This window comes from Mugil cephalus, chromosome 7, assembly GCF_022458985.1.
Source record: "Mugil cephalus isolate CIBA_MC_2020 chromosome 7, CIBA_Mcephalus_1.1, whole genome shotgun sequence".
Classification (NCBI taxonomy): domain Eukaryota; kingdom Metazoa; phylum Chordata; class Actinopteri; order Mugiliformes; family Mugilidae; genus Mugil; species Mugil cephalus.
In genome coordinates this window covers 9,075,946-9,100,633 of record NC_061776.1, presented here as the reverse complement: position 1 = coordinate 9,100,633, position 24,688 = coordinate 9,075,946, and the positions used below count along the sequence as shown (strand labels likewise).

Here is a 24,688-nt window from a genome sequence, read left to right as displayed (position 1 = left end):
AAACACGTGCAGGCACCAAAACAAACCACTAGATGGAGCAATTGGAAAACAGAGGCGAAAGTCCACTTAACACACTTTACATTGGCAAATATCTATTTCCTTTTACAATTTGGAACAAATTCCCATGAGTCATAAATGTTTTTAAATAATATCCGCACTATAAAAAAAAAGACATACCCTCTTTGTTGTTGTTTAACTAACTGTCAATCCTATTGTGTTCTTGTATTGAGTCATAACCACCAACTTTTGCCGAGGGGGCCTAGAGCAGGTCGATACAGTCATGCAGTAATGCAGTGACCTCTTTCTTTCCACACAGTGCTGCAAACATTTGAGATGCATTTGCTTTCCTGAACGTTGAAGCCACAACAACATCACAAGATACTTTCCACAGATTTCCTATGGTGCTCTCTGATGCATCACATGAGCTTCATCAGCAGACGGAGTTCATAAATGCATTATTCTCCTGCAGTTGTTCTGTTTCTGTTTTAAAAAAGGAAAAGAAAAAAACATGATAGTGAAAGCTGCAGAACATCTACTATAAAAGACCCTATTCTATTTATTTATTTGTTTATATATATATATATTGGTGATTCTTCTTTGCACGAAAAGAAATGGGAAAAAATAATCTGGGGCTGTTGTTATTTATAGCTTATTGTGCTGTTGTGTTACTGTGTTCGGCCCACTTGAGGTAAAATTAGGATGTAGTCTATGTGGCCCGAGAACTAAAATTACTTTGACACCCTTGCTTTAGAATAAAACAATATGGCATTTAACATTAATAAATAAATACACGTATTGTTGTTGTGATATACTTATATTATCGTGCCACTTTATTTTGGCATGACACACTATGATACGTTCCTTGTCATTTTATTTTGAAACTCCCGTTGCCTAGGAGATCAGGAAGCCGTCCAACGGATTCTCCACGACAACAAGCATCACCGACTCACCTTCGACCAGGAAATGTCTCCTGTGGCAGGTTTACCTCACTTGAATGTCACTTGTATTACGTAAGACACAGTAAATATTTACTAAATACTTTCTGTCTGATTGTGGGGTTGGAAGTTACCGTTTAACCTTTAGCTATGTTTAGTTTAATCTCGTTTTTTTTGGCCATTATTTAGCCTTATAGTAGCATTCCCTCTGTCTAGCTAAATAACTAAAAGAAGAAGAAATTTAATGTCATTGCACAAAACGAAATTTTGTTTGTTTGTTTTTTAAAGAAAGAATATATATATATATATATACCACTTTTTAGGCCAAAATGGCAGAAGAATCGACAGGTTTCAGCTTTTTAAATATCGTCTTTAGATAGTAAACTAAAGTGATTTTCCTTGATGACACTTTAATGATCCTTAATAGTGAAATATATAGCAGCAGTGCTGATTGTAGCAACCAGTGTAGCTTGTCATTACTAACTAGTCTAGACTTGTGCTAATTTCACTGACCCAATTGTGAAGCAACTTTAAATACACTGGCCCTAATTTGTTATCTGTAGCTTACGTGTAATCATTCCTGCACAGTGCAAAATGTGGGTTAATGGATTAAGAATTAGAAAATGACATCACAGGAGGTGCGTAATATGTTCCTGTGTTCCTGAAGTGTCCTGTAAATTACAGATAAGATGTTTTTTTTTTTTTTTTAGTGTTGGTAGCTTCCCTTATTGATATCAGTACAAGGCGCCCAAGGTAAATAACACTGATATAAATTCAGTCAGTCGTAATCTGGGTTCAGTGAGTTGTTGGATCCCTCTACTTCCAGTTAAGTTTTAAAGAAGACTTTGTAGTGAAGGGACTATTGGAAATATACTGTTTGTTTCACAGTTTTACACTTGAGTCCAATAACTGACACCTTACAAGTCAGAAATGTGTCACCGTGGTCCTGTTTTCAATCTGTGTGGTCTTGGATCGTGTCATGAGTCTGTTTCCTGGCAGACATTTTGAATCACCTGACGACTTTAATCTCCTTGGCAGAGGATAGCCCCTCCGTAAAGGCTTAGCTCGGGATAGGTGAGACACAGTGCAACAGACAGGATCGAGACGGTGGCGCTTTCTACTTTCCCTCGCCAGGTAAACCTCAAACTTACATCACCGGTCAGCAGAGAGGAAAGCAAAGGATGTTTAATTTATGTTTTTAGTTGTGAACGTCTTTGAGTAGCCTAACAAACAGCAGGATAAATCAGGACTCTTCTGGCAGTGAATAACTGTGCGGGACTGTCGAGGGAGATGAATCGCTACTCCACGTTCAAGCAGCTGGGCGATGGCACGTACGGCAGCGTGCTCCTTGGCAAGAGCCATGAGACCGGGGAGTTGGTGGCCATAAAGAGGTGAGTAGAGCTCCAGCAAACAGCGCTGAGAGGTCCTGAGGTGTTTTGTTTCAAAGCTTTAAGCTGATTAGAACCTGCGTGGCTGCTGCAAGACACTCCAAGGCTCAAAGGACACTGCAATACAAAAGTTTGTGGTGCTAGAAAGAAATACATTGGCCACAAAGAGCCTGTACCCCGAGAAAATACATGCAAACAGACAAATGCAAAGCAAGAAAACTACTTCATCATCTCCAGTCTTAGCTTCTCTTCATTGACTCTTATCATCTTCCATGCCGCTTAATCCTCACTAGGGTCGCGGGGGTTGCTGGAGCCTATCCCAGCTGGCATCGGGTGAGAGGCGAGGGCTAGATCTTGGACAGGTCGCCAGCCTATCGCAGGGCCAACACAGAGACAAACAACCATTCGCATTCACACGCACACATAGGGTCAATTTAGAGTCACCAATTAGCCCAACAAGCCTGTCTTTGGAGGTGGGAGGAAGCCGGAGTATCCAGAGAAAACCCACGCGGACACATTCAGATCATGCACAGGCAGAACATGCAAACTCCACCCTTCTCTCGGCTGTGCCGTCCATGCAGGAAACCTAACCCAAAATTTTTGTGGCAAAAAAAACTGATTGCGAATCACTCTGCTGATCTGCTGAACCTATATCAAAAAGTTTGAGCTTTATGTGGCGATGAACAGAAGAGTAATAAATGTGTTTTTTTTTTGTACTTCAATAGGATGAAGAGGAAGTTTTATTCTTGGGACGAGTGTTTAAATCTGAAAGAAGTGAAGGTAAGAATCAGCTATAACACAATGACCACCTGACTAAAATTGCGTAGGTACTGGCAAAACAAACAGAGGAACTCTTCTGAAGGTGTGTTGTGGTATCTGGCACCAAGACGTTAGCAGCACTCGTCCTAGCTTTGAGGTGGGAGCGCTCTTGTTGTCCAGTGTAACGAGGGGCAAAAATTGATTGGCTCTGACTCTGAGTCTACCAGGGTAGAGGCTGTTGATCAGGAGGTGTCCTGGCCTGGGTGGGGCGGGGCTCAAAAAGATCTTGTCCAGATGTGGAAGTGGGGAGCCTACAATCCATTCGGCCGTCTTATGACCCACTGCCGCAGTTTTTTCTCTGCCGCGGTGCAGCTGGTGTACCACAACTTACATCCATCCATCCTCTTTGTGGTGCAACGGTAAAAGTTCTTCAGGATAATTGGCATCCAGAAAAAAAAGAGATGTTTCTAGGCCTTTTTAATAAAGTGGGTAGTGTTCACTGTCCAGCCCAAGTCCACTGAGATGTGCAGACCGAGGAACTTGAAGTCTGCGACCTGCTCCACCACCTCTCTTTATTGATGCTTGTGCTGCATTGTCCTCAACCTGAAATCAATGATCTTTCTGGTGTTGAGGTTGAGGTGGTTGTAACTACACCAGGCCACTAGTCTCATTGTCTCCGCTGATCTTTCTTACGATGGTCGTGTCATTAGTAAATTTGATGACGTCGTAGTATCTCGGGTGGTGACGCAGTTGTGGGTGTACACCGTGAAGAGGGCGGGGCTCAGGACACAGCCCTGCGGCACTCCAGTGTTGAGGATGATGGATGGTGCCCGACCTAACGTGCCGAGGTCTTTTTTGTCAGGAAGTCCATGATCCATCGACAGAGAGGGGTTCTGAGTTGCAGGTTTTGTAGTTTGTTGACCAGTCGACCGGGGCTGAGGGAGTTGAATACTGAGCTGGAATCAACGAACAGCATCCTGACATGTGTATCGGGGCTTTCAATGTGGCTGAGAGCAGTGTGAAGGGCTGTGGAGATGGTCGAAGAGATGCAGGAGCACCCTCGGGTCGATACCAATCCTTGTAGTGATGGCCACGGTGGTTGGGGGAGCTTGGTTACTCCTATGACGACCTGATTCTAACTGACTGTATTTTATTGTGTTTCCTAAATACTTGGTGTCATCAGTCGCTGAAGAAGCTGAATCACGCCAACGTGGTGAAACTGAAGGAGGTCATCAGAGAGAACGACTTCCTCTACTTTGTCTTCGAGTACATGAAGGAAAACCTCTATCAGCTCATGACGGAAAGGTAAGACACGGATGCCTGCGAATTAACTCAGCAGTTAAATGTGAATATGAGAATTATTTTGGTCGGCTTTGAGTCATCGTGTGTCGTTTTTACAGAAACAAGTCGTTCCCTGAGTCAGCTGTCAGAAACATGACATTTCAGATAATACAGGGACTGTCGTTTATTCATAAACATGGTAGGTGACTACAGCGAGGCCTTTAAATGTGGACAGGAGGAAAAATGTCTTTTGTCTCGTGTGAAATGCTGTGTTACCTAGCTTTTATATACCTAAATAGTTAATAATTAAGTAAATGAACAGCTGAAAAGTGAATGAATCCTGTTACCAAACCAAGAGTGAGTCACTTCTCCTGATCTCCAGTGAGAAGAGGAGGTGTGAATTGTACCAAAGTTTAGCTTTTCCCAAAGAAATCTGTTTTTAGTTCTTCTTGTGGGTGTCGCTCCACTTCAGCACGACATAATCCTTTGCATAGTTTTTTTTTAAATTTTTCCTTCATCCCCACTTTCTGCCTCTTGTCTTTCACCACTTTTGCCGCTGCCAGGGAAGATAAGATGTTTTCTGAACATGAGATAAGGAATATTCTGTTCCAAGTTTTGTCCGGCTTAGCATTTGTGCATAAGCACGGTAAGAGACTCCTAGTGCCTTTCTCTTTCCCCTTCCTTGTTTTTTTTTTTTTAATAGAGAGTCATGTCTCGGTGTAGTAAAAGTGGTCGTAGGAGTAGCGGTAGTATTTACATCTATTTCGGAGCAGTAGCAGAGGTTACCTTGAATGGCCCTTGTCTTCTAGGGTACTTCCATCGGGACATGAAACCGGAGAACCTGCTCTGCATGGGTCCGGAGCTGGTGAAGATTGCAGATTTTGGACTAGCGAGAGAAATCCGCTCGCGGCCTCCTTACACGGACTACGTGTCCACGAGATGGTGAGAGAAACCCAACAGCAGAGTGATTAAATTAATCCTGAACATAAACGTTTTACAACGATTACTTACGCCCGTCAGACATAACATCATGACCCACTGGTGATTATATGATTGTCATGGCGCATGGTACTGACCCTCAGTCAGTGGGTGGGATAGTTAAGGCAGGAAACGAACAGTTTATCTTCAAAGCTGATGTATTATGAGCAGAAAAAAAATGTAATAGCAAAAAGTAATGCGTTACATGTGTTACTCCCAACATCTGGCTGATGCAGATGGGGGATCAAAGTCTGTCCAGTGAGATCCGATCCCACATACGAGATGCTGTAGCTCAGGTTGCTGAAAAAGTTTGTGCTAGTTCTGGTAGAAAGGAGTCAGAACACGTAGTAGGTGTTAGTTGGAGGAAAAGTTAGTTTATTGGGGAACAAACAGCAATAAAACAGAATATTAACAAATAAGTTTAATTTAACCGCCGCCGTCGTCACCCTTACGTCAGGTACCGAGCGCCAGAGGTTCTGCTCAAGTCCAGCTCTTACAGCTCTCCCATCGACATCTGGGCCGTGGGATGCATCATGGCGGAGCTGTACACCCTCAGGCCTCTGTTCCCAGGCAACAGCGAAGTGGATGAGATCTTCAAGATCTGTCAGGTGCTGGGAACCCTGAAGAAGGTGACGAGGAAGAGCCGCCGCCACAGCTGTCGTATGTTGTGCTTCTGCTGTGTGACGTGCTTCTTTTTTTTTTTAACTTGCCAGTCGGATTGGCCCGAAGGCTACAACCTGGCCACCTCAATGAACTTCCGCTTCCCAAAGTGCGTCCCCACCAGCCTCAGATCCTTGATTCCCAACGCCAGCAACGAGGCGATCGCACTGATGAGGGACATGCTGCAGTGGGACCCCGAGAAAAGGCCGAGTGCTGCTCAGGTACAATTAAAACCTGTAAATTACTTTTATCCCAACTGTCTTTGAGTACTTTAAGAGCATCTGTTTTTGGGATAAGTGAGAATCAATCAGCCAAATTTGACGTCTGGTTCTGTTGATAAGTGCCGTGTCTTTTATTTTTACAACATACTCTTCCTGAACTTGATGAATTTTTCGTGGAAGCATAATTCCTGACGTTTTTCCTTTGGTTTTGTTCTGGCCGCGTGTCCCCAGGCCCTGAGGTATCCGTACTTCCATGTAGGCCAGACGCTCGGCGCTCCTCTAAGGCGCCCACATCAGCACGAAGCCCAGGAAAATGTCCGCGAGGCGGCCGCAGACCCGAAGCCTCTGTCGCTCTGTAAGACAGAGCTGCCGACCGGCCGCCATCAGCCTCTGCAGCAGATCACCGTTCCTCAGGAGAGCATGGACACGAGCGAACTTCAGCTGATGACGACAGCCGGGCAGCAGGAGCCTCTCAGCCTGGTGAAAAACAGACAACCACGGAGCTGGCAAACTGTACGTATGTCTACAACAAACCCATCAAGCCATGACGTTATATCTATACACTTAGCTCATGCTTCTGTATGGTTGCGAATGACAAAAAAAAATCCTGGGATCGTCTCTCCACTCCAGCGTGGAGCCGCTGCAGGAGCGGAGAACAGTGTCTCGGGGGCTCGGACGGCGCGGCGACGATGGGGCCAGACGTCCTTCAAGTCAGTGGAAAGCTGGGGCGATGGAGACGACACAGACGCTGGAGCTTCCATCTCCAAAAAACCCACTATCACGTCTCTGAAGAACAGGACTCTGGTTGGACCCGGCTGTCGGTCAGAGGACTTTCTTTCTTTCTTTTTTTCTTTTGTTTCGGGCATTAGTTTCACTTTCTTTGATTTAATATCATAAGGCTCATAGTTTATGCCTATCCTAGATAATCAATCCAACTGAATATCAGTAAAATACATAAGTTAAACATTCTGATGAAAACCAAACAAACAAACAAAATCACTTAGTACAACATCCAAGTTAAGTCACGTCGAACTCTGTTTCCTTTCCTTCTAATCTTCAATCATCTGACATCTCCGGGCTTTTTTGAAAATTTGTATATGACAACATAACTTCAGTTTAGTCCATTCCATAATTTCACGCCAAGAACTGAAACACATGCATTTTACATTTGTTCTTGCTTTACATATTTCAAAAAATAAAGAGCCCTCTTAAGCTGTGTTCTTAATTTGAAAAAATGTTGACTTCAGCTTCATTTTCAAATGAGAAATGTTCTCATGAGAGGTCCGAAATAAAAATATGCTAATATAGTGCTTTTTTTTTTTTTATGCAGATTTTCAGAGTCAAAGAGCAACGCAGTTGCAAAGATGATTAGTAACACAGGACTGAACAGAGCTGACTCCACCACCATGTCTGCCAAGCAGCACTACCTCCGCCAGTCCAGATACGTCCCCGGTAAGAACTTATAATGTAACAGATTCTCTAGGCGAACGGGAGATTTTAGGACAAAACTTATACAGCTAATAATAATAAAAATAATTTCTACTTTACTTTTGTCATGTTACTTTAGTTTTATTTTGAAGAAATTACTATAAAAGCTAAACAATAAAACAGAAAGTTGTGACTGAAATGAAGAAAATCTTGTATTATATATTTTCCTAAACATAACCTCATCTAGGATTAAAACAGGCAAATGATCTGCATGAGAATAAACTCGATTAAGTTGCAACGTGCTAGTCTATAGGTGTATAATCTCAGGTTTGATAATTACAGCCTCGTCTGTTTTTTGTTTTTTTTTGTTTTTTTCCAAGGTGTAAATCCAAAAAGCAGCTCTTCAGCAGGAATCCAGGCGGCCGGCAGAAAACCGTGGGAGATGTCGAGTTCAACCAGAGGACACGGTGGGAGTTTCCTCTTAATAAAGAAATTAAGTCACAAATGTAGCACGTTTTATCCATTTTAACCAGTCCAGTGCTCCTTCTGTACAGTCCATTCGCGTGTTTTTAAGTGTTTTTTGTCCTAATCTGGCACAACAACAACAAAACCAGCCACGCCTGATTACTTTAAAACATTTTTTATTTCCATCTGCTCCATTATGATTTCATGTTAATTACTGCTGCAGTCCTTGTGTCATAGAGAATTAAACATTTCCTCCTCGACTTACTTTTCCTTTTCTTTCTCTGCTGTTAGATGTTATTCTTCCTAAACTCACAGACAAACCTACTCTAAAAGAAAAGACTCCAGAGGATCTGGATCTTTCTAAAGGTAACTCACAAACAGACGTATAAAAGGACTTCAAACTGCGTCAGTGGTCAGGTTTGATGTTTTTCATTCATTTATAGCCACTGATGGATTTTATTTTATTTTTTCAGACTCCTTTATTACATTCAGCTCCAACACCAAGACGTCATCTTTCCAGAAGGCTGAAACGGGAGCAGCCCGACAGAGGATTACACTGGCACCGCTAGGAGGGACCTCTGCTGGTGAGTTTTTATTTGTCACTGACAGATTAATGACTAGATAAAATTCAGGTGGATTTCTGAGATGAATGTGACTTAGTACCGATCAGATGTTAGTGGAAAATGTTTTTGAGGTTTGTTAATTTCATTTTCTCTAGCTGGTTCTCCAGCCTAAACCCTTCTTAATATTTATGGTCAGTGCCAAGACGTAGGAGAACCGTACAAACCTAAATCTGCAAAAGAATAAGATTTATTTTATTTTTTTTAAATATATAAAGAAATACCAAACAAATAAATGTGAAGGTGAATTAAAATATTCTTTCTTATTATTCCCTAATGTTTATTTTTTATTTCCTCATTTTATTTTGCTTACACCATTTTCTGTTTTATTTTACTAGAAACTTAGATTTTATTTCAATTTTTGTTTTTACTAGTTGTACTTTTTAAGAGTTTTTTTTTTTATGTGCAACTAAGCTACTGTAACAAAACATTATTAAAATCTAAGTTTAATTTAGAGTTTACTGTTAAATTTATTCTTTTATTTGTTTTATTTTCTTATATATTGCTTTTTGTATTACCCGATTTAAATTCTTATTATTTTAAATGTTTATACATTTTTATTACTCTTTTAACTCCATACAATTGAAGGCAAAATTCCATTAAAATATCTTATCAAACTTTAGCCTGGCGCCCCCTGGAGTTATCCATCGATCATCACTGATATGTTGACTTTGAAACTTTCACACCAGTGTTATCAGAGCTGAACCTGATTAATGTGTGTTTTTTTTGCTGTTCATTAATCTTTTAGTTGATCTCTCATCTGCTGCTGATCTAAGAACCGAGTTTATAATCAAACCACCCAAAACCAAGACCTCCATAAATAAGCAAGCGTCCTCGAATGATGGTAAAAAATATATATATATTAATAACCTTCAGCACTAAATTCAAGCTTTGGGGCAATTTCCACACCTTTCCCTCTGTTTCGTTTCAGAGTACGAAGGCTGGAGGAGCAGACCTCTCAATCCTCCCGTGTCTGGATTCAGCACCAGCGTTGCAGCGAAGAACGTCTCCTTCAGGAGCACAAACATCCAGCCGGTGCACGGACGAGTCGACTGGACCGCCAAATATGGAGGCCACCGGTAGCACAGCGGCCCGCTCGGCTCCACCAGTGACTCATGGGAAAGACTTCCGATGCACTTTAGCAGAAAATGTTAATTCCTTCTAGTCTCTTCTTAAAATTTGCCGTGCTGTTAAACATCATTCAGTGTTGTTGTATCAATGAAACATGACCTATACCACCAGTATTTTTTAAAAAACAGTAACAAACCAGCCAATAACATTAAGTAATTATTTTTATATTTAAACAGGTGTATTTATTGTTTCATAGCAGCATAATTATGTAAAAATGTATAAAGTTTTCTTATTCAAAAAATAAATTGGATGTTTTTTTATTTAAAATTTGCTTTCGTATAAAATCACAGTTCTTATTACAGTTTTTTATCAACGCATTACAATAGAAACTACACAATAAGGAATGCTATAAAGGTATTTGCAGACATCCTGAAACGTTTATTTAAATAGGTTCACTCCTTGCGCGATCTCCTCTTTAGCATCTCATTGACGATCTTTGCCAGCATCAGTCCACTGAAAACAGACAGAAATGTGTGTTGTTGTTGTTGTTTTCCACACGATTATTACACAACAAACAAGGAAATTACTTCAATAAAAACAAGCGTTACCTCGCTAAAGTTACCAAACCGGCCGGCATGAACTTCCAGGAGCTGAGAAACCTAAATCCCATCACCAGCGTCAGAGTCCCTGTGGTGCCTGCGTTTGACATGAAAACAGGTTGTTGCTGTGAGTCTGTGACGGCTGAAGCTGCTCTGCCTCCATTTGACTGAACTGAACTCGCTCACCGAGTGAAAGCCAGACATTCTTGGGATTTTGAGATGCCAGATAAGCGCCGGCCGCAGCCAGCAGACCAAACACGAGGCCTGCGACCAGAGAGGTGACACTACCTGTGGAGGTTAAAAAAAAAAAAAAAAAAAAAGGTGGTGTGATGTTTATCTTCACCCTTATAAACTTTATCTGCACTTCCCAGAATACCTTTTAGAGGAAAAACACTCATGGTTACGCCACACACCTCCATGAAGGTTAAAAGGTTTTATGTTGACTTTATAGTCATTTATGGAATAAACACTTCTACAAGTAATGAGATCAACAGTTAACATTGTAAAGTATTAACTTGAGGCTAATCTCATTGTGGAAGCTGGTCTATTTCCTTACTCTGTGATGTTTTCCCTCAGTAAAATACGTCAAATGTCCACAACACAACCAAGTTTCTGTTGCAGCTACAAGATTTGAACAGCTGACTCTCGCCTACCTGCTTTCAGGAAACCTATCACTCCTCCTGCTGCCACCAAAGCAGCATAACCATACCCAATCCAGTCCACAGCCATGGCCGCAAAATACCTGCTGTGGTAACCACGAAAGAGTTTAGAAATATTAATTGACGCAGCTGACAAGGTGTGTGATAAACGTCTCGGTGTCAAAAAATAACAACAACACAATTTCTACCAGCCAAAATTGTTCAATTTGAACCAAATCAACTGTTTCTTAGCAACTTCCTTAACACTTGCGGCATTCACTTCCGGGTGTCTTACTTCCGCGTTTGTAATAAAAGTCCGTAGCTTGTACAGGTTAATTTTATTTTATTCTAAAATTTAAGACGAAATTGTTCCCAGCAACTCCAGCGCTCAGCAACAACACTTCTGAAATTTGAGACAAAATCGTTTCCTCGCAACATCCTAAACGCACGAGGTATTTCACTTCCGGTTTAATTCCTGCGCAAAGTATGCTCGCTACAGTTTCTATGATGTTTTTTATTGATACGGTCCGTTTCTGCAAACAATTTTAAAACGAAATAGTTTCCTGGCAACTCCCTAAACACGTAGGATATCTCACTTCCGGTCTAAAAAAAAAAGCAAACAACTACAATTTACTATTATAAAACTTTATTATTATACAAGATTTTTATGTTACATTTCTCAGCAAATTTATAAAAGGAGCATTTAATTCCCCGGAGTCTTCCACTTCCAGAATGAAATTAATATATTTCCTAATGATGCGTTCTATTTTTGTGCTTGATTGAATTTTTTAAAAAATGGAACAAAAAACAAACAAAATAGTCTCCTAGCAACGTCCAAAACATTTCACTTAAAACAAAACAGTGTCCTAACAACATGGTTTTAGCTGCTCTAATAATAGTTAGAGCAGTAATAGTTTCTAATAACTAATAATTTATGTAAATAGGCACAAAAGAGGCAACTTGTAAGTTAATCCTTATCTAACACTGATTATTTGTCATTGATATATTTAATACAATCAGCAGCTGTGTTTTGTCACCTCCTTGTGGATCAACAACAAAATACAGGCAAATGTAACTACATTTCAAATATAAAACATTTTAGTTTCTTTTCTGTGCTGACAGTGAACACAGTCAAAACCTCTGTACATTAATCTCTGTTCTGTGGCAAAATAAGTCGAGACATAACCAGCGCAGAAAATAAAACATTTTTATTGTTGGCCAATTTATTTTGCATTGTTCTTTTTCTTCTTCTTTTTGGGTTTGCCCTCATGTTCGAGAACAACTTCTTCTGCTGTAATTCGGACTCTCTTTGTCTTTGATAGTTCCTGGGTAAGTTCTGTGGATAGAAGCAGAACAATTATGGGGATTAACAACAGAGAACTCTTTAAATTTCGACCTTTAAACTTGAATGCAGCTTTCTGAAATTCCTCCTCTGAATGGGTCTTTATCTTTTAAGATCATTTCTGTTCCCGGTGCATTTCTGTCTATCAACATTCAATGAGGTACTTTATAGCACAATGATAAAAACGTGTGTTTCCATGACTCCACCTTCAGATGTTGTTGCTCCAGATGCCGGTTCTTCAGCGATCCCCTGCACCGACGAGGGTTTCCACACGGCGAGGCACGTCAGTCGAGCTGTTGTGTTCACTTCCCCCAAAAGGGTGGGAGACTTGATCTTCTCCTGGACGACAGAAGATTTTAGGTTTTTATTGGGTTTTCAATGGTGATACTTAAAAGTCTGGATCAATTCTGCAAATCCTTCAGAATTTTCTACACAAGTACATTATTTCACTTTCATTTGTTTGCCTCATTTCAGGACTTGAGTTCTGGGGGGTATTATTAAAAGGAACAAGGCTTAAAGGTCCCACATTATAAATTTTTTCAACAATTTCATATAAGTGTCAGAGGTCCAACATCATTGTTTTCAAAGTGTATTACCCCAAATTCAGCCTTGGTCCTGAATTTCAGCCATTTAAAAAAGTTGTTCGAGTGAGTTCGACTGATAACAGGCTGCTTCTGTGTCTGTACCTTTAAAACTAATGAGCTGTTTCTGTCCACGCCCCCTATAGGAGAGAGGAAGCGGTTTTCGCTGGAATTACCATGTTAATGTTTACGGCTATGGCTGGGACCAGTTTGAAACCACAATCTGAAACAAAAGGAGAGGTTCCTGGAGAAGTTCAGACTCTGCGGCTACGGCAGGACGTTTCTGAATGGTTAGTTAAAAATACTGTATATCTGACTATGTTATTTAGTTTGTTCGTAGGAGTTGTTTCAGTTACTAGCGTGCAGCTAATGCTAGCTTCTGCTAACTGTAATGGTAATTGTTTTGGTTCGTTGATGCAGCCAACAACAGAGCGACGGCCGAGATTTGCATATCTCTGCACACCATGTGCGTTTGCGAAGGTTTGCGGGCTCATCTATCTTTGGTGGGGGGGGCGGGTCAAAGACAGTATCCACTACTGGACTGAGGGATTATTTCCTCGCAAGAAGGAAAAAATCTCTCGAGTACACATCCGCTAAGAAGTGGAGCAAGCAAATGAGCGAGATGACAGAATTTTTTCACTTCTGGGGCCTCATACAGGCTATTGGGTCACACATTACTGTTAGAAAACCTTTATAAAGTCAATTTTGCATAATATGGGGCCTTTAAAATGATACATAAGAAATTCAAATTAAAATACAGTCATTAAACAACCTCCGCCCAAATGCTAAATATAAACAACAGAGATGTAAAGACGTACCTCATTAAGAAAGATTTTCCACATCTTGATGAATCCGTCATTTGAAGCGGTCACCACCATGCAGTAATCATCCACAATCAAACTATCAAGAGCTTTCACTCTGAAATCAAATGGATGTAGAGATTGTTGCAAAGTCAGGAATCCATTTAGTCAAACATAGCGTTAGAGTACAAGTAATAAAACAAAAAAACAAAAAAAAAAAACACACACAAAACTTACCTGGTTTCGTGAGCCTTGAACTCACAAACACATTGCACTTTGTCCACATCACATAATCTCACAGTCTCATCATCTCCTGCGACAGCCAGGATGGAGTTCTGAAACATAAGCAGGGTTATAACAAGTGTTTAAACTATGATATTCCTGACTGCTATCGTCTTATTTTGGTCTATATCACACTTAAAAGTAAACGTCAATGAGCTGTAGTCGAGGAACTCACATTTAAGAACTTAACACATGAGATCCGCTTGGAGTTTGAGATCGTTCCTGTCACAGACGCCGTCGCCAGATCATAGACATCCACTTTGTCGTTCATCACCACCACGTATTTATCCCCTTCTGGAGACCACCTCACAATGTCTGCATCTGCAAAGAAAGCCCTCTTTATTTAAGAAAAAAAACACCAAGTATAACATTAACCTATTTCTTTATATCTCTAGTTACAGGGGAACTCACTCTGTTTTATGTTTTTGATGAAAGCTGATCTTCCGTTAACAAGATTCCACGTTCTAAAAAGGATGGAAAGATATCAGCCATTACTATTTAAACCCTCAACAAGTCATCTGTCCACCACTGTTTTTCAGGAGAGCTTTAAATTTTACCTCAGAGTTTTATCTGTCCCAACTGTAAGCGCAAGCTTCCCAGAAGGATGGACGGACAGCGACGTGACCTGACCTCTGAGGAAAAAGAGGGAATAAAGACACACTCTGAGTCACATTCAGTGACATTTATGGAAACAAACATGAATAAATTAATGCCCGTCAGGTCGTCTACAGGACCTTTCTGTGCGCTTACTTGTGAGCTTTGATGGATTTCAAACACTCCCACTTCTTGGTGCTCCACACACACAGCAGCCCGTCCTCTCCTCCGCTCAGCAAGTGGGACGTCCCATAAAACTCAAGGCAGGTGATGGAGCCTGAAGACAAAAAGGGGGTTTTGAGTCAGGCACAAAGAAGACAAGTGACAGACTTTAGTTTTAACAAAATGAAAGACTCTAAACTAGAAACATGATCCACGACTGCTTGTCTTCACTCATACGTTGGCACAGTACAAGACAGACCACAAACAACAGAACTGACCGTCATGATGCAGCAGGGCGCCGTGCTCGATCCTCTTCTTCATGTCATACAACTGAATGGTCTCATCTTTGCTTCCCGTGACGACAAACCTCTCGCTGGCGGCCACGGCTGAAACTGAGGCCGTGTGAGCGTGATGTGTGAACTCCGCCTTGGCCGTCCACTCCTGCAGGACAGAAGGACAAATGATGCAAATGAAAGGAGGAAATAAAAGACATGATGTTCTCACTTTGGGGCAGGAAAATCTGTAAAATCAGTTGCATTTACTTTATCCTGCAGCATATAGTTATATTGGTTATTCATGTTTGACCTAGTGCATGACAATTTATGCTTTCATGTAAAATTATTGTTTATGCAAAGCTATTGCAGTGTAAACAGAATCACAACATCAGTCAGCTGACAAAATACACTAAACATGTAATCAGTTTCCTAATTATAATAAGCTTTATTAATATATTACACACAGGCCGTGTATTTACACTGTGGAGACAGCTAACAGAAAAAAAAATCACATTAATTAAAAAAAATACTCCAACTTACTTTTTCATCAGTTTTCACTCGGTAACCAAATGTGACCTGCTCGTAGCTTCCAGCGATCAGTCCCACTACAGCTGCCATGCTGCCCCCTTATTACTATAGCGGTCTAAGCTAGGCGGCTAACTAGCTTCGTTTACACTCAATATTGTCGTCCGGTTTTTGAAAGAGATGTTAACTACCACACAGGAGATCTACATGCGAAATGGGTTGACGACAAACCAAGTAAAGACGTAGAAAGGGTAGTGACCGCTAACTATTTTTGCTAAACACGTTTCCAAACAACGTGTGTTTGGTTTTACGGCGCATGCGCAAAGTACTACTTCCCGTTTCAGTATAAAAGCGTAAGGGGCGTCGTAAATTTCGTAAAGTCGCAAATTTTTCGATTAGGGCCCGGGTATTGAAATGTGTTTGTCTTAGATATTCATATGTAAATAAAACACTGCTCCTTGAGTAATTTATTGTAATTATATAAATATAGAAGAGGTGGGAAAATTGGTCATCAGTGCTTCAAGTGGACCAGTGTTGGATCAATTCTTCATGTGCACTTGCTGTTACTGTCTTGTGCTGCTGTTACTGACTCGTGTCGATCATAGAAATACAGATCAGGACTGGTGTAAGAATTACAAATTCGTATCCACAGGTTTTCAGGAGAAGAAATAATTGGACATCTGACTTGCAGTCTCTAGAAATACCAGGTGCTAGTGGAGCAGAGCAGTCAAACGGGTGGAGGACCAGATGTACGCCAGTGGAAGTGGGCAGTCTGGGATTTTCCAGCCACACCCTGAGCAAGGCCTATGATACACTAGGCTTAACAGGTGCCAATCGAAGAAGAGCCATAGAAACAATGTGGAGGCAGCAGAGAAAGCATCCAGATGGTTCTGGTTGAAGAGGGGAAATAAGTGGGGTCAGTAGTATGCCACTTGGGTCTGATCAGCCTCAGCCTAAGGCAGGATGAAATGTCTGAAAACACTAGCCATACATCACACAGAAGTCACCACTTATGGTAAAACATATGAGGATCCAAGCCTGGATGCAACCCACATTGCCCAGAGCCTCCTAGTGTCGCCAACACCTGCTACCAGCAGCTTACATGCCACTCTAAGCCCCCCTCAGCGGACAGCACCTCCTGACAATCCACTGAGCCTCCAAAGACAGTAAGCTGCAGTCACAAGAACTGGTTGTGCTCCTTCAACCCAACCACGGATCCAGTGGCACCAATCATCAAAGAGGGCTGAGTGGCAGCAGGTCGATGACGATGTGAACTAGATCCTAGAAGTGAGAGCCAACAATGACCATACTTATAGAGAATATGCTGAGTGATTTGGATCTGACTCACCAAAGCCCATTCCAGTCCCCAGTAAGGCAACCTCCCATCAGAGCCTTCATGGACGACCTCACAGTGTCAATAATAGCGGTACCAGGAGAAAGATGGATCCTCCAGGAGTTGGAGAGGCTCGTGGCATAGGCACACATGAGCTTCAAACCTGCAAAATCCAGGTCCTGGGTCCCAAAGAAGGGGAAGGACACAGACAAGTTCTGCTTGAGGCTGGGAGAACATCAAGTCCCATCAGTCACTGAGAAACCAGTAAAGACTCTTGGGTAGGTCTTCAACTCAATGACAGAAATTCCATTAGGGGGAAACCGGCACTGACATGGAGGGCTGGTTGAGGGCAGTGGACTGATCAGGGCTCTCTGGTAGATTCAAGGCTTGGGTCTACCGGCATTGAATCCTCTCAAGTCTCCTCTGGCCTCTGCTCATCTATGAGGTCCCCATGACTGTGGTTGAAGGGTTTGAGCAAAAGGTGAGCAATTATCTACACAGATGGCTGGGATAGCCACATAGCCTAAGTAACATCAGTCTGTATCAGAACACCAACAACTAGACTTCCTTTTAGTTTTTGCTCTTTGCGTCAGATTGAGCGATAACAATTGACCTAGAGAGGCAACTGAAGATTCCACCACACACCACCCAGTTCACATTGAGACCAGACATCATCTTCCAATCCAATCCAACATTATTTAAAAAAGCAAATACTTTAAAAGACATAAAACATCTGTAAAATATCTTGGTCTCTGAGGCCAATAAACAACTGATCGTGGAGGAGCTACTAGTGCCCTGGGAGGAGATGATGGAGGAGGCTCAAGAGAGAAAGAGGGTTCTCCCTCTGAAAAATGCTTTACCCAAGAAGTAGTTGTAACTTGATGATGGAGGCGGAGTTGTGCTGCTTTGCCTGTTTTCCCTGGTGTCACTGGCTGTAACAAAGCAAACAGCAGCAGTGAGACCAGGCCCTGGGAACAAGTAGGATGAACACTGCAGATGGTGGAGCAGTGTTGGGCAAATGGGTGGAGGATCAGGTGTATGACAGTGGAAGTGGGCAGTGAGGCACTTGAAAACCACAACCTGAGCGAGGCCTGCAGTACACTGGGCATAACAGGTGCCAACCGAGAAGAGCCATTAAGCAACAACTTGGAGGTAGCACCGAAAGCATCCAGGTGGCTCTGGTTGAATAGGGGAGAGCAGTGGGGGCAGTAGTATACCATAGTGTTGTAGTGCTCAAGATCGGTCTTGGACTTTTTAAAGGTCTGGGTTTGAGTTGGTCTCTGACAGGGCCGAATTGAGATTTTTGATTAAGACTGTTCTAGACTACTAGCACTACTGTGATGAGAGATAAAATAAGAATCCTTAATTCAACTAGACAACGTAAGCGCATGGAAACGCGTTACTCCAACTAACAGTTCCCCTTGGATTTTCCCCGGCATGTATATGCCTTAATTAGACTACACTCCCCGAGTGCACATGCTCCACAACCACTGCACTGGTGTATGATCCTGGAACAAAAACATGCAAGAAAGTCGGTCGCAGAAGAAGAAGGTAAACAGAGCCGGTAGAAAAACCACCTGAACCATAAATAGCGGCAGATTTAAAAAGTTGTACTATTAATTAACCAGTTGTTGTTTGAAATGCCGGTCTGTGGCATGAAGGACTCCAGTTGTTTATTATATGACATAATATGTCTACTGGAAAGGTGGCCGTATTAACCTGCTGAAAAGATACATATCGCCACCTAGTGTGGAGGAGGAGGAGGACACGTTCCCATCAGTTATTCAATTTTTTCTGTTTCATGAAAACTTGGACAAGGACTGCAACCTGAAAGATGAATTTGAGCATAGCTCAATTAAGCTCTGCATGTTAATGTACTGACTATTACATAGTCTTTGTGATACCTGGAGTGACAGACCCTCTACCTTTCTTTTATTTATTTATTTATTTTGCTGCATGCTATTACATTCCTCATTATTATATTTCCCCCCTCCTCACCTAGACAGGACTGTTCCACTGAGGACCTCTGTGCTGTATTGCTGGGAAATATTGTAAATGTAATGTAAAAATACATGTAATGTAAATTAGAGTGTGAAATACATTTTTCTTTTTAATTTATTTTTTCAAAAGTTTTTATATGTATGTTTATTTTTTGTTTCTGTTTCACATTTTGTGATTCTGCTGTGCTTTGAGCCATATTGCACTGAAATTTCATTTTGATGTAAATCTAAGTGACAAATAAAGTCTGTCCAAGTCTAAGTCATGTTCTTCTTATTATTTGTGTTCTTTTCCTTGTTCATGTTCTTCTTAATGTTGCTTCCTGATTTAATAAAGTAAAGATTTACATTCTGACAGTAAGTAAATCTGAAAATGTTATGCCTGTTTATAATGAATAGTATTCAGTCAGTTATAAGGCCATGTGACAGAATCAAACTTTTAGACTTAAAATTCAAAATTATGCAATACGTCTTTTTTCTTTTTTACAGGTTTCAGTGATTGAATCACATGACGGGCCATGCCCCTTCTGAAGGGGCGGGCTATGGGCGGGCTATGGGCGTTTTCCTGCCTCACAATTGGCTGATTGTCCTCGGTGACGTCATGATCGACAGCCCATATGACAGCTCCCAAACAACGGTAGTTTTTCTGTGAGGTAAAAACATTTCCACGAAATCATGGCGAGAGGGTAAGTTCTTGGATACTGCATGACAAAAACAAGCGAGAATGAGTTCTAACTCTTAATATCTTAAGTTTCTGTTAAATGTTTATTGATGTGCTCGGACACTTTTCGACTCTTTGTTTCAAGGCTGAAATGTTTGATGTGTAAACATGCGACTACACTGTGACAATGATCCTGTTCTTGGTTCTTTTTCTCTTCAAAAAGTTCAAAGTTTTGATCTAGGAGAGGAGACAAGATCAAGAAAACAGTTTTTCTCAGTGCAGGTTACAGGTTTTCACGGTGGACATGTTGATGCTGTGTGTGTGTGTGAGGGTGGTTTTTGAGTTTGGATGTAAGTGCAGTAGAGTCTGGTAGTAATTAAAGGGTTGAATTACACAACAAAGACAGTCTCTGCTGTGGTAAAAGTCTTACAACAGCTAGATGCTCTCCCTTGTGATGTTCACTGCCGTGCCCAGAGATTAAATTAAGAACAGAGGAATTTCTGTCTTAATGTGTGCCCTTTTCCTGCTTGCATCTTTCTTATCTCTTTCCAAATGTGTTACATATTGTGCCATTTACAAGGACAGGAAGGGTGGCATTTTTTGAGGGTTTTTTTTTTTTTGAGAGACGGTTAAAAGTAAAAAAAAAAATCTGAAACCATCGGTGGTTTCGGTGGCATCTGAAAACCCATGCAGTACTTGTAACTTGATGATGGAGGTGGAGTTGTGCTGCTTTGTCTGTTTTCCCTGGTTTCACTGGCTGGAACAAAGCAAACAGCAGCAGTGGGACCAGGCCCTGGGAACAACTAGGATGAACACTGCAGATGGCTTCAGGCTGCAGTGCTAGTTTCAGGCCAGACTGTATTTTAAAAAAATATGCAAATTAAAATGCGATCTGGGTTTCCTCTGTAGTTTTCCCTGAGTTTTAATGTACCTGTGCAGTTCTTAGAGGCACCTAAACACATTTAATCGTATAATTTATAGTCGACTGTGAGATGCTAACATGCCTTTTAATTAAAAACACTCGTTTAGCCACATTTATGTTGTAGATAGATGTAATGTGACAGAGCGTTTGAGATTTTTGCCTCCTCAAAATTGGTGATGGATCTGCCTGCAAACAAGCATGTGATTATATTACACTACTGGTTAATACTATAATATATTTCACATATATTATATGTGTCACAGAATATCAAAAAAAATATAAATAAATAAAAATCTTGAGACTTATCTGCAAACTATTTCCACTTAGCAACAGGATAAGTTTGTTATGCAGAGGCGGTTTTGTGTATATATGAACTTCCTCTTGTCTACTCATATCTGAGTGAATGACACATGCAAGTACCGACGGACGAGTAGGTTTCCTGGGCGTTGCTATCCATTAGATTGGCTTAACTGCTGAGTGAGTCAATGAAGAAAGGGAAGTCTACAGAACTAAAAAAAAAAAAAAAAAACAGGCTTCTCCTTCATCATTCATTCCTCTCATGTAATGCTTTGGATGCAGTTTTATTAAGGGATTTAAAAAAAAAAAAATTAAAAAAAAACTCTAATGACACAGATTTCTGTAAATCTGTGTTTTTTTACTTTTGTGTTTTCCACAGTCAACAGGTCAGCCAGGAGCTCAGTGAGGTCCTAAACCAACTCTGGTCTCTGGACAAAAACCGCCTCAGACCGGGGACCGATTACAAAATTTCCCTTCAGGTCAGTGCTGCTGGTCTGTCCTCACATCACAGCTTCTCCTTTACAATGCAAAGCACTCAGTCACAGATATAAGCAATAAATGCAAACCGCATCTGGTCCAGGAGCTAGTTTAACAGAAGAATCTCTCAGCAGTGTTATATATATATATGTATACATATATATAACACTGGCCACTTTTTTTAGGTACACCTTGCCAGTAAAAAGTTGAACCCCATTCAGAGATGGTATTCTACATTCCTTGGTTGTAACCAGTGGTTATTTGAGTTACTGTTGCCTTTTTTTATCATCTCCAACCAGTCTGCTCATTCTCCTCTGACCTCTCACATCAACAAGACATTTTCATCCACACAACTGGATATTTTCTCTTTTTCGGACCATTCTCTGTAAACTCTAGAGAAAACTTGTGTGAAAACTCAAAATCCCCTTTCTTCCTTATTCTGATGCTCAGTTTGAACTTCAACAAGTTGTCTTGATCACCTCTACATGAATAAATGCACTGAATTGGAGCCATGTGATTGGCTAATTAGCTATTTGTGTTAACAAACAGTTGAACAGGTGTACCTAATAAAGTGGCAAATGGAAAAAAAAAACAATTTGTGTGTTGGTCTATGACAGAACAATCAGAGATGTAGTGGCCTGGGCCAGAGCATGAATTGTGAGAATGTTGATGGCTGATGAAATATAATAAAGAATTTGCTGGCTGACTTTCTATGTGTTGTGTTTCATTCAGGGGAGAGCAGGTTATGTTGCTCAGGGTAGTAACTATGCTAGAGACCGGGCGAGCGATCCACTCTTCACGTATGTCAACGAAGACAAACTGAAGCACATCGAGACATATGCACGTAAGTAGTAGTCTTTATTTTTTCCCATTTTTTGTTTTTGTTTTTTCCTCGGTTACATTCCTATTTCACAATTTAACCAGCAAATGCTTTTTTTTTTTTTTTAATGCAGATTTCATCAACTTGCTGGACAACTACGAGACGTCCACGGGCGTGTCCGAGACGGTCACTTCAGAGGAGCTTAAAGAGAACAGGCTCTTTATTGACTCCATCGTGGAGACGGATGTCATGAAGGTAGCGCAGCTTTATGGGAGGGAGTCATCTCTCCGTCGCTTTTATGCTCAAACAGTTACTGTTCGAAACAGTCGTCCTACACAGCAGCTGTGTACACACCTGTTGACCGAGTGTAAACCACGCAACTGTTTGGTGATGGGTTTAGTGAGGATTTGACATGCAGTAAATGTTATTGTGTTCCTGCCTTTGGATCGTTTCTAAGTATTTAGTATCACTCACCTGGAGGTTGACACTTTTCCCTTTGTTGACCTCATTTTGCTGCATTGCTCACTTTTGTTTTTTGTATAGATTTTGTGCACATTAGTCGTCTGTTACTTGAATAAATTTGTATTTTCACCTGAAAAACCATCACCAATACATCCTATTCTCATTTTTCTGCACCGTGTCGCTAAAGCACATTTCCCACTTGAAAGACGAGCATTTCATCGCGTGTTTTTTACTCGCAGTGCGCCCACAAGTATCTGGTCAGGAAGGGCCAGTCGCCTGCAGACCTTGGACAGTTCAAGAAACAGCTGTACGACATCTGGTTCCGTCTCTACCACCGGGACCGAAGTGGAGGGTGAGTGTGAGTCTAACAGCAGAGGGAGCTGCTGCAACATGTGAGGAGACGTAAACAAGCACATGTCACATGGATGAATGTTTATTTTATTTTATTTATTTAACGGCTTCAGATGAATTACCTGCAAAAACATCAACGAGGAATTTAAAAGCATGTGCAGAAATAATTGCAATGATATAAAAGAAACTAAATGTAAATCATATTTTTGCATGTTTATTTTCGGTTTTCTGTTATAGTTTTTAATGCTAAGTAGCTCCTACAGCATGCAATAACCATACTTTGAATGTGGTTTTCCGTGTGTATATTTATAAGTTAAACAGTTTCCTTAAAGGTCGTAAGTCGTGTTAACTTCAGAGCTTTTATCCTTTGGCCGAGCCCACAATGCAAACACTGCAGATAAGAGACCATTTGGACTACGGGGCGCACACAGAAACGCAGTTTATTCATCTGTTGGTTTTGTTTCCATTATAGTGAAGATTCCTGTGGATTTGAACATGTGTTTGTTGGAGAAACCAAACACGGCCACGAGATCATGGGTCTCCACAACTGGGTCCAGTTCTACCTGCAGGAGAAGCACGGCCACGTGGACTATAAAGGGTACAAAGCAAGAGCCAACAAAGATACAGTAAGATAATCACGTTTATTCAACATACAGTGAGTAGTTAGCACACTGGAGAACTGGATTCATTTACTGTGCAACTGATAAATGCATTTATTTCTTCTGTTATTGAATTAAAGCCTGATGAGGACGACCATGTCCTGAACCTGCAGTTCAGCTGGAAAGGTTTGGTGAAGCCGGTCGGCGGCTCCTTCATCGGCGTCAGTCCGGAGTTCGAGGTCGCTCTCTTCACCATCATCTTCCTCATGTCCAACGAGAAGATGACGTCCGCGGTGGTGAAAGTGGACGAGTACATGCTGGAGCTGGTGGTGTATCGGCACGGGCGATCCATCGGCACGTCCTACCCCAAACTGCTCAGCAGCAACAACAGGGATCTGTAGGATTCCACCACCCCAGTTAACGACTGAATGTTTTTAAACTAGTATAAAATCTTAAAACAAACCTCGGTCAAGTTCAGGATTATATTATCAAAAGGCTGATATCATGTACGTTGTCGTGTGCTTTCCGTTCGTTATCCCCTTATGAAGGATTGTCTTGTCTTTATAAAAGTATTTCCATTGCTATGCTGCCCCTGTCACAGAAACCTAATCATGCAATTTTTTAATTTAAAGTGTAATTTGAAGTTAATTCACAGAGAGGAATTGTTACAGATAGTATTAATAATACAGAAATATAACATAAAGATATGTGGCTGAAACTCCTCCAGTTGACTGAAAAGACAGGGAAAACATAGCATCATATAAATGTTTTAAAGACTGTTACAAGCCGTCCGTTATTGAGACTTTAGAAAATATATAGGAGCCGGAAATCTGAGTATAAATGTAGAAAATCTGAAATACATACTGTGTAATAATATCTAAACTAGAAAAGAAATGTAAGAAAAATGTAAAACATATCCTTTTTTCTGATGAAACATTGCTTATTTGTGCTTAATATTGTATTCTGTGCTCTATATCCAGTTATATATCACAATCATATGTCTGTTACACATTTTGTAAACTGTTGTGTATTTTCTTTTTTGACTTTTTTAAACGTCAATGCCATGACACACGTTTAACGTGACAATGAAAATAAAACATGAATATCTAATTTCTTGTGAACACCTTTATTTCCATATTTATTTCTCTCTCTATATATATATATA

General features: G+C 40.9%; 4 protein-coding genes across 9 annotated transcripts; 2 read left to right on the top strand and 2 right to left on the bottom strand.

Annotated features, from left to right (window-relative positions):
- The first annotated feature begins 918 nt into the window (after window positions 1-918).
- LOC125010098 (serine/threonine-protein kinase MAK-like) lies at window positions 919-10,016 on the top strand. 5 transcript variants are annotated; one of them, XM_047588447.1, is made up of 16 exons: window positions 919-1,010; window positions 1,974-2,326; window positions 3,049-3,103; window positions 4,266-4,387; window positions 4,927-5,009; window positions 5,173-5,305; window positions 5,799-5,970; window positions 6,055-6,222; window positions 6,454-6,735; window positions 6,853-7,043; window positions 7,553-7,674; window positions 8,031-8,117; window positions 8,407-8,481; window positions 8,589-8,699; window positions 9,484-9,579; window positions 9,667-10,016. In XM_047588447.1, the coding sequence occupies exons 2-16, from the start codon at window positions 2,226-2,228 to the stop codon at window positions 9,816-9,818; spliced, it is 1,950 nt and encodes a 649-aa protein (XP_047444403.1). In that variant the 5' UTR covers window positions 919-1,010; window positions 1,974-2,225; the 3' UTR covers window positions 9,819-10,016. The 5 variants fall into 5 exon arrangements, with proteins under 5 accessions (XP_047444403.1, XP_047444406.1, XP_047444405.1 ...); XM_047588449.1 differs by lacking the exon at window positions 919-1,010 and having other exon boundaries at window positions 1,763-2,093; window positions 2,197-2,326; XM_047588448.1 differs by lacking the exon at window positions 919-1,010 and having other exon boundaries at window positions 1,764-2,069; window positions 2,197-2,326.
- Window positions 10,017-10,220: 204 nt separating this feature from the next.
- Window positions 10,221-11,320, bottom strand: LOC125010099 (transmembrane protein 14C-like). 2 transcript variants are annotated; one of them, XM_047588454.1, is made up of 5 exons: window positions 11,253-11,310; window positions 11,059-11,150; window positions 10,592-10,693; window positions 10,415-10,502; window positions 10,221-10,319 (listed from the first exon to the last, which is right to left on the bottom strand). In XM_047588454.1, the coding sequence occupies exons 2-5, from the start codon at window positions 11,132-11,134 to the stop codon at window positions 10,259-10,261; spliced, it is 327 nt and encodes a 108-aa protein (XP_047444410.1). In that variant the 5' UTR covers window positions 11,135-11,150; window positions 11,253-11,310; the 3' UTR covers window positions 10,221-10,258. The 2 variants fall into 2 exon arrangements, with proteins under 2 accessions (XP_047444410.1, XP_047444409.1); XM_047588453.1 differs by having other exon boundaries at window positions 11,059-11,320.
- Window positions 11,321-12,236: 916 nt separating this feature from the next.
- Window positions 12,237-15,934, bottom strand: pak1ip1 (PAK1 interacting protein 1). The gene is made up of 10 exons (XM_047588463.1): window positions 15,620-15,934; window positions 15,083-15,245; window positions 14,799-14,919; window positions 14,606-14,680; window positions 14,460-14,512; window positions 14,224-14,369; window positions 14,004-14,101; window positions 13,785-13,884; window positions 12,592-12,724; window positions 12,237-12,379 (listed from the first exon to the last, which is right to left on the bottom strand). Exons 1-10 carry the CDS (start codon window positions 15,695-15,697, stop codon window positions 12,267-12,269), a joined length of 1,080 nt encoding a protein of 359 aa, XP_047444419.1. The 5' UTR covers window positions 15,698-15,934; the 3' UTR covers window positions 12,237-12,266.
- A 3,601-nt stretch (window positions 15,935-19,535) lies between these two features.
- On the top strand, window positions 19,536-24,633 carry LOC125010084 (uridylate-specific endoribonuclease C-like). Its single transcript, XM_047588432.1, has 7 exons — window positions 19,536-19,620; window positions 21,194-21,293; window positions 22,024-22,135; window positions 22,245-22,366; window positions 22,813-22,925; window positions 23,397-23,550; window positions 23,664-24,633. The coding sequence occupies exons 1-7, from the start codon at window positions 19,610-19,612 to the stop codon at window positions 23,922-23,924; spliced, it is 873 nt and encodes a 290-aa protein (XP_047444388.1). The 5' UTR covers window positions 19,536-19,609; the 3' UTR covers window positions 23,925-24,633.
- Window positions 24,634-24,688: the final 55 nt, after the last annotated feature.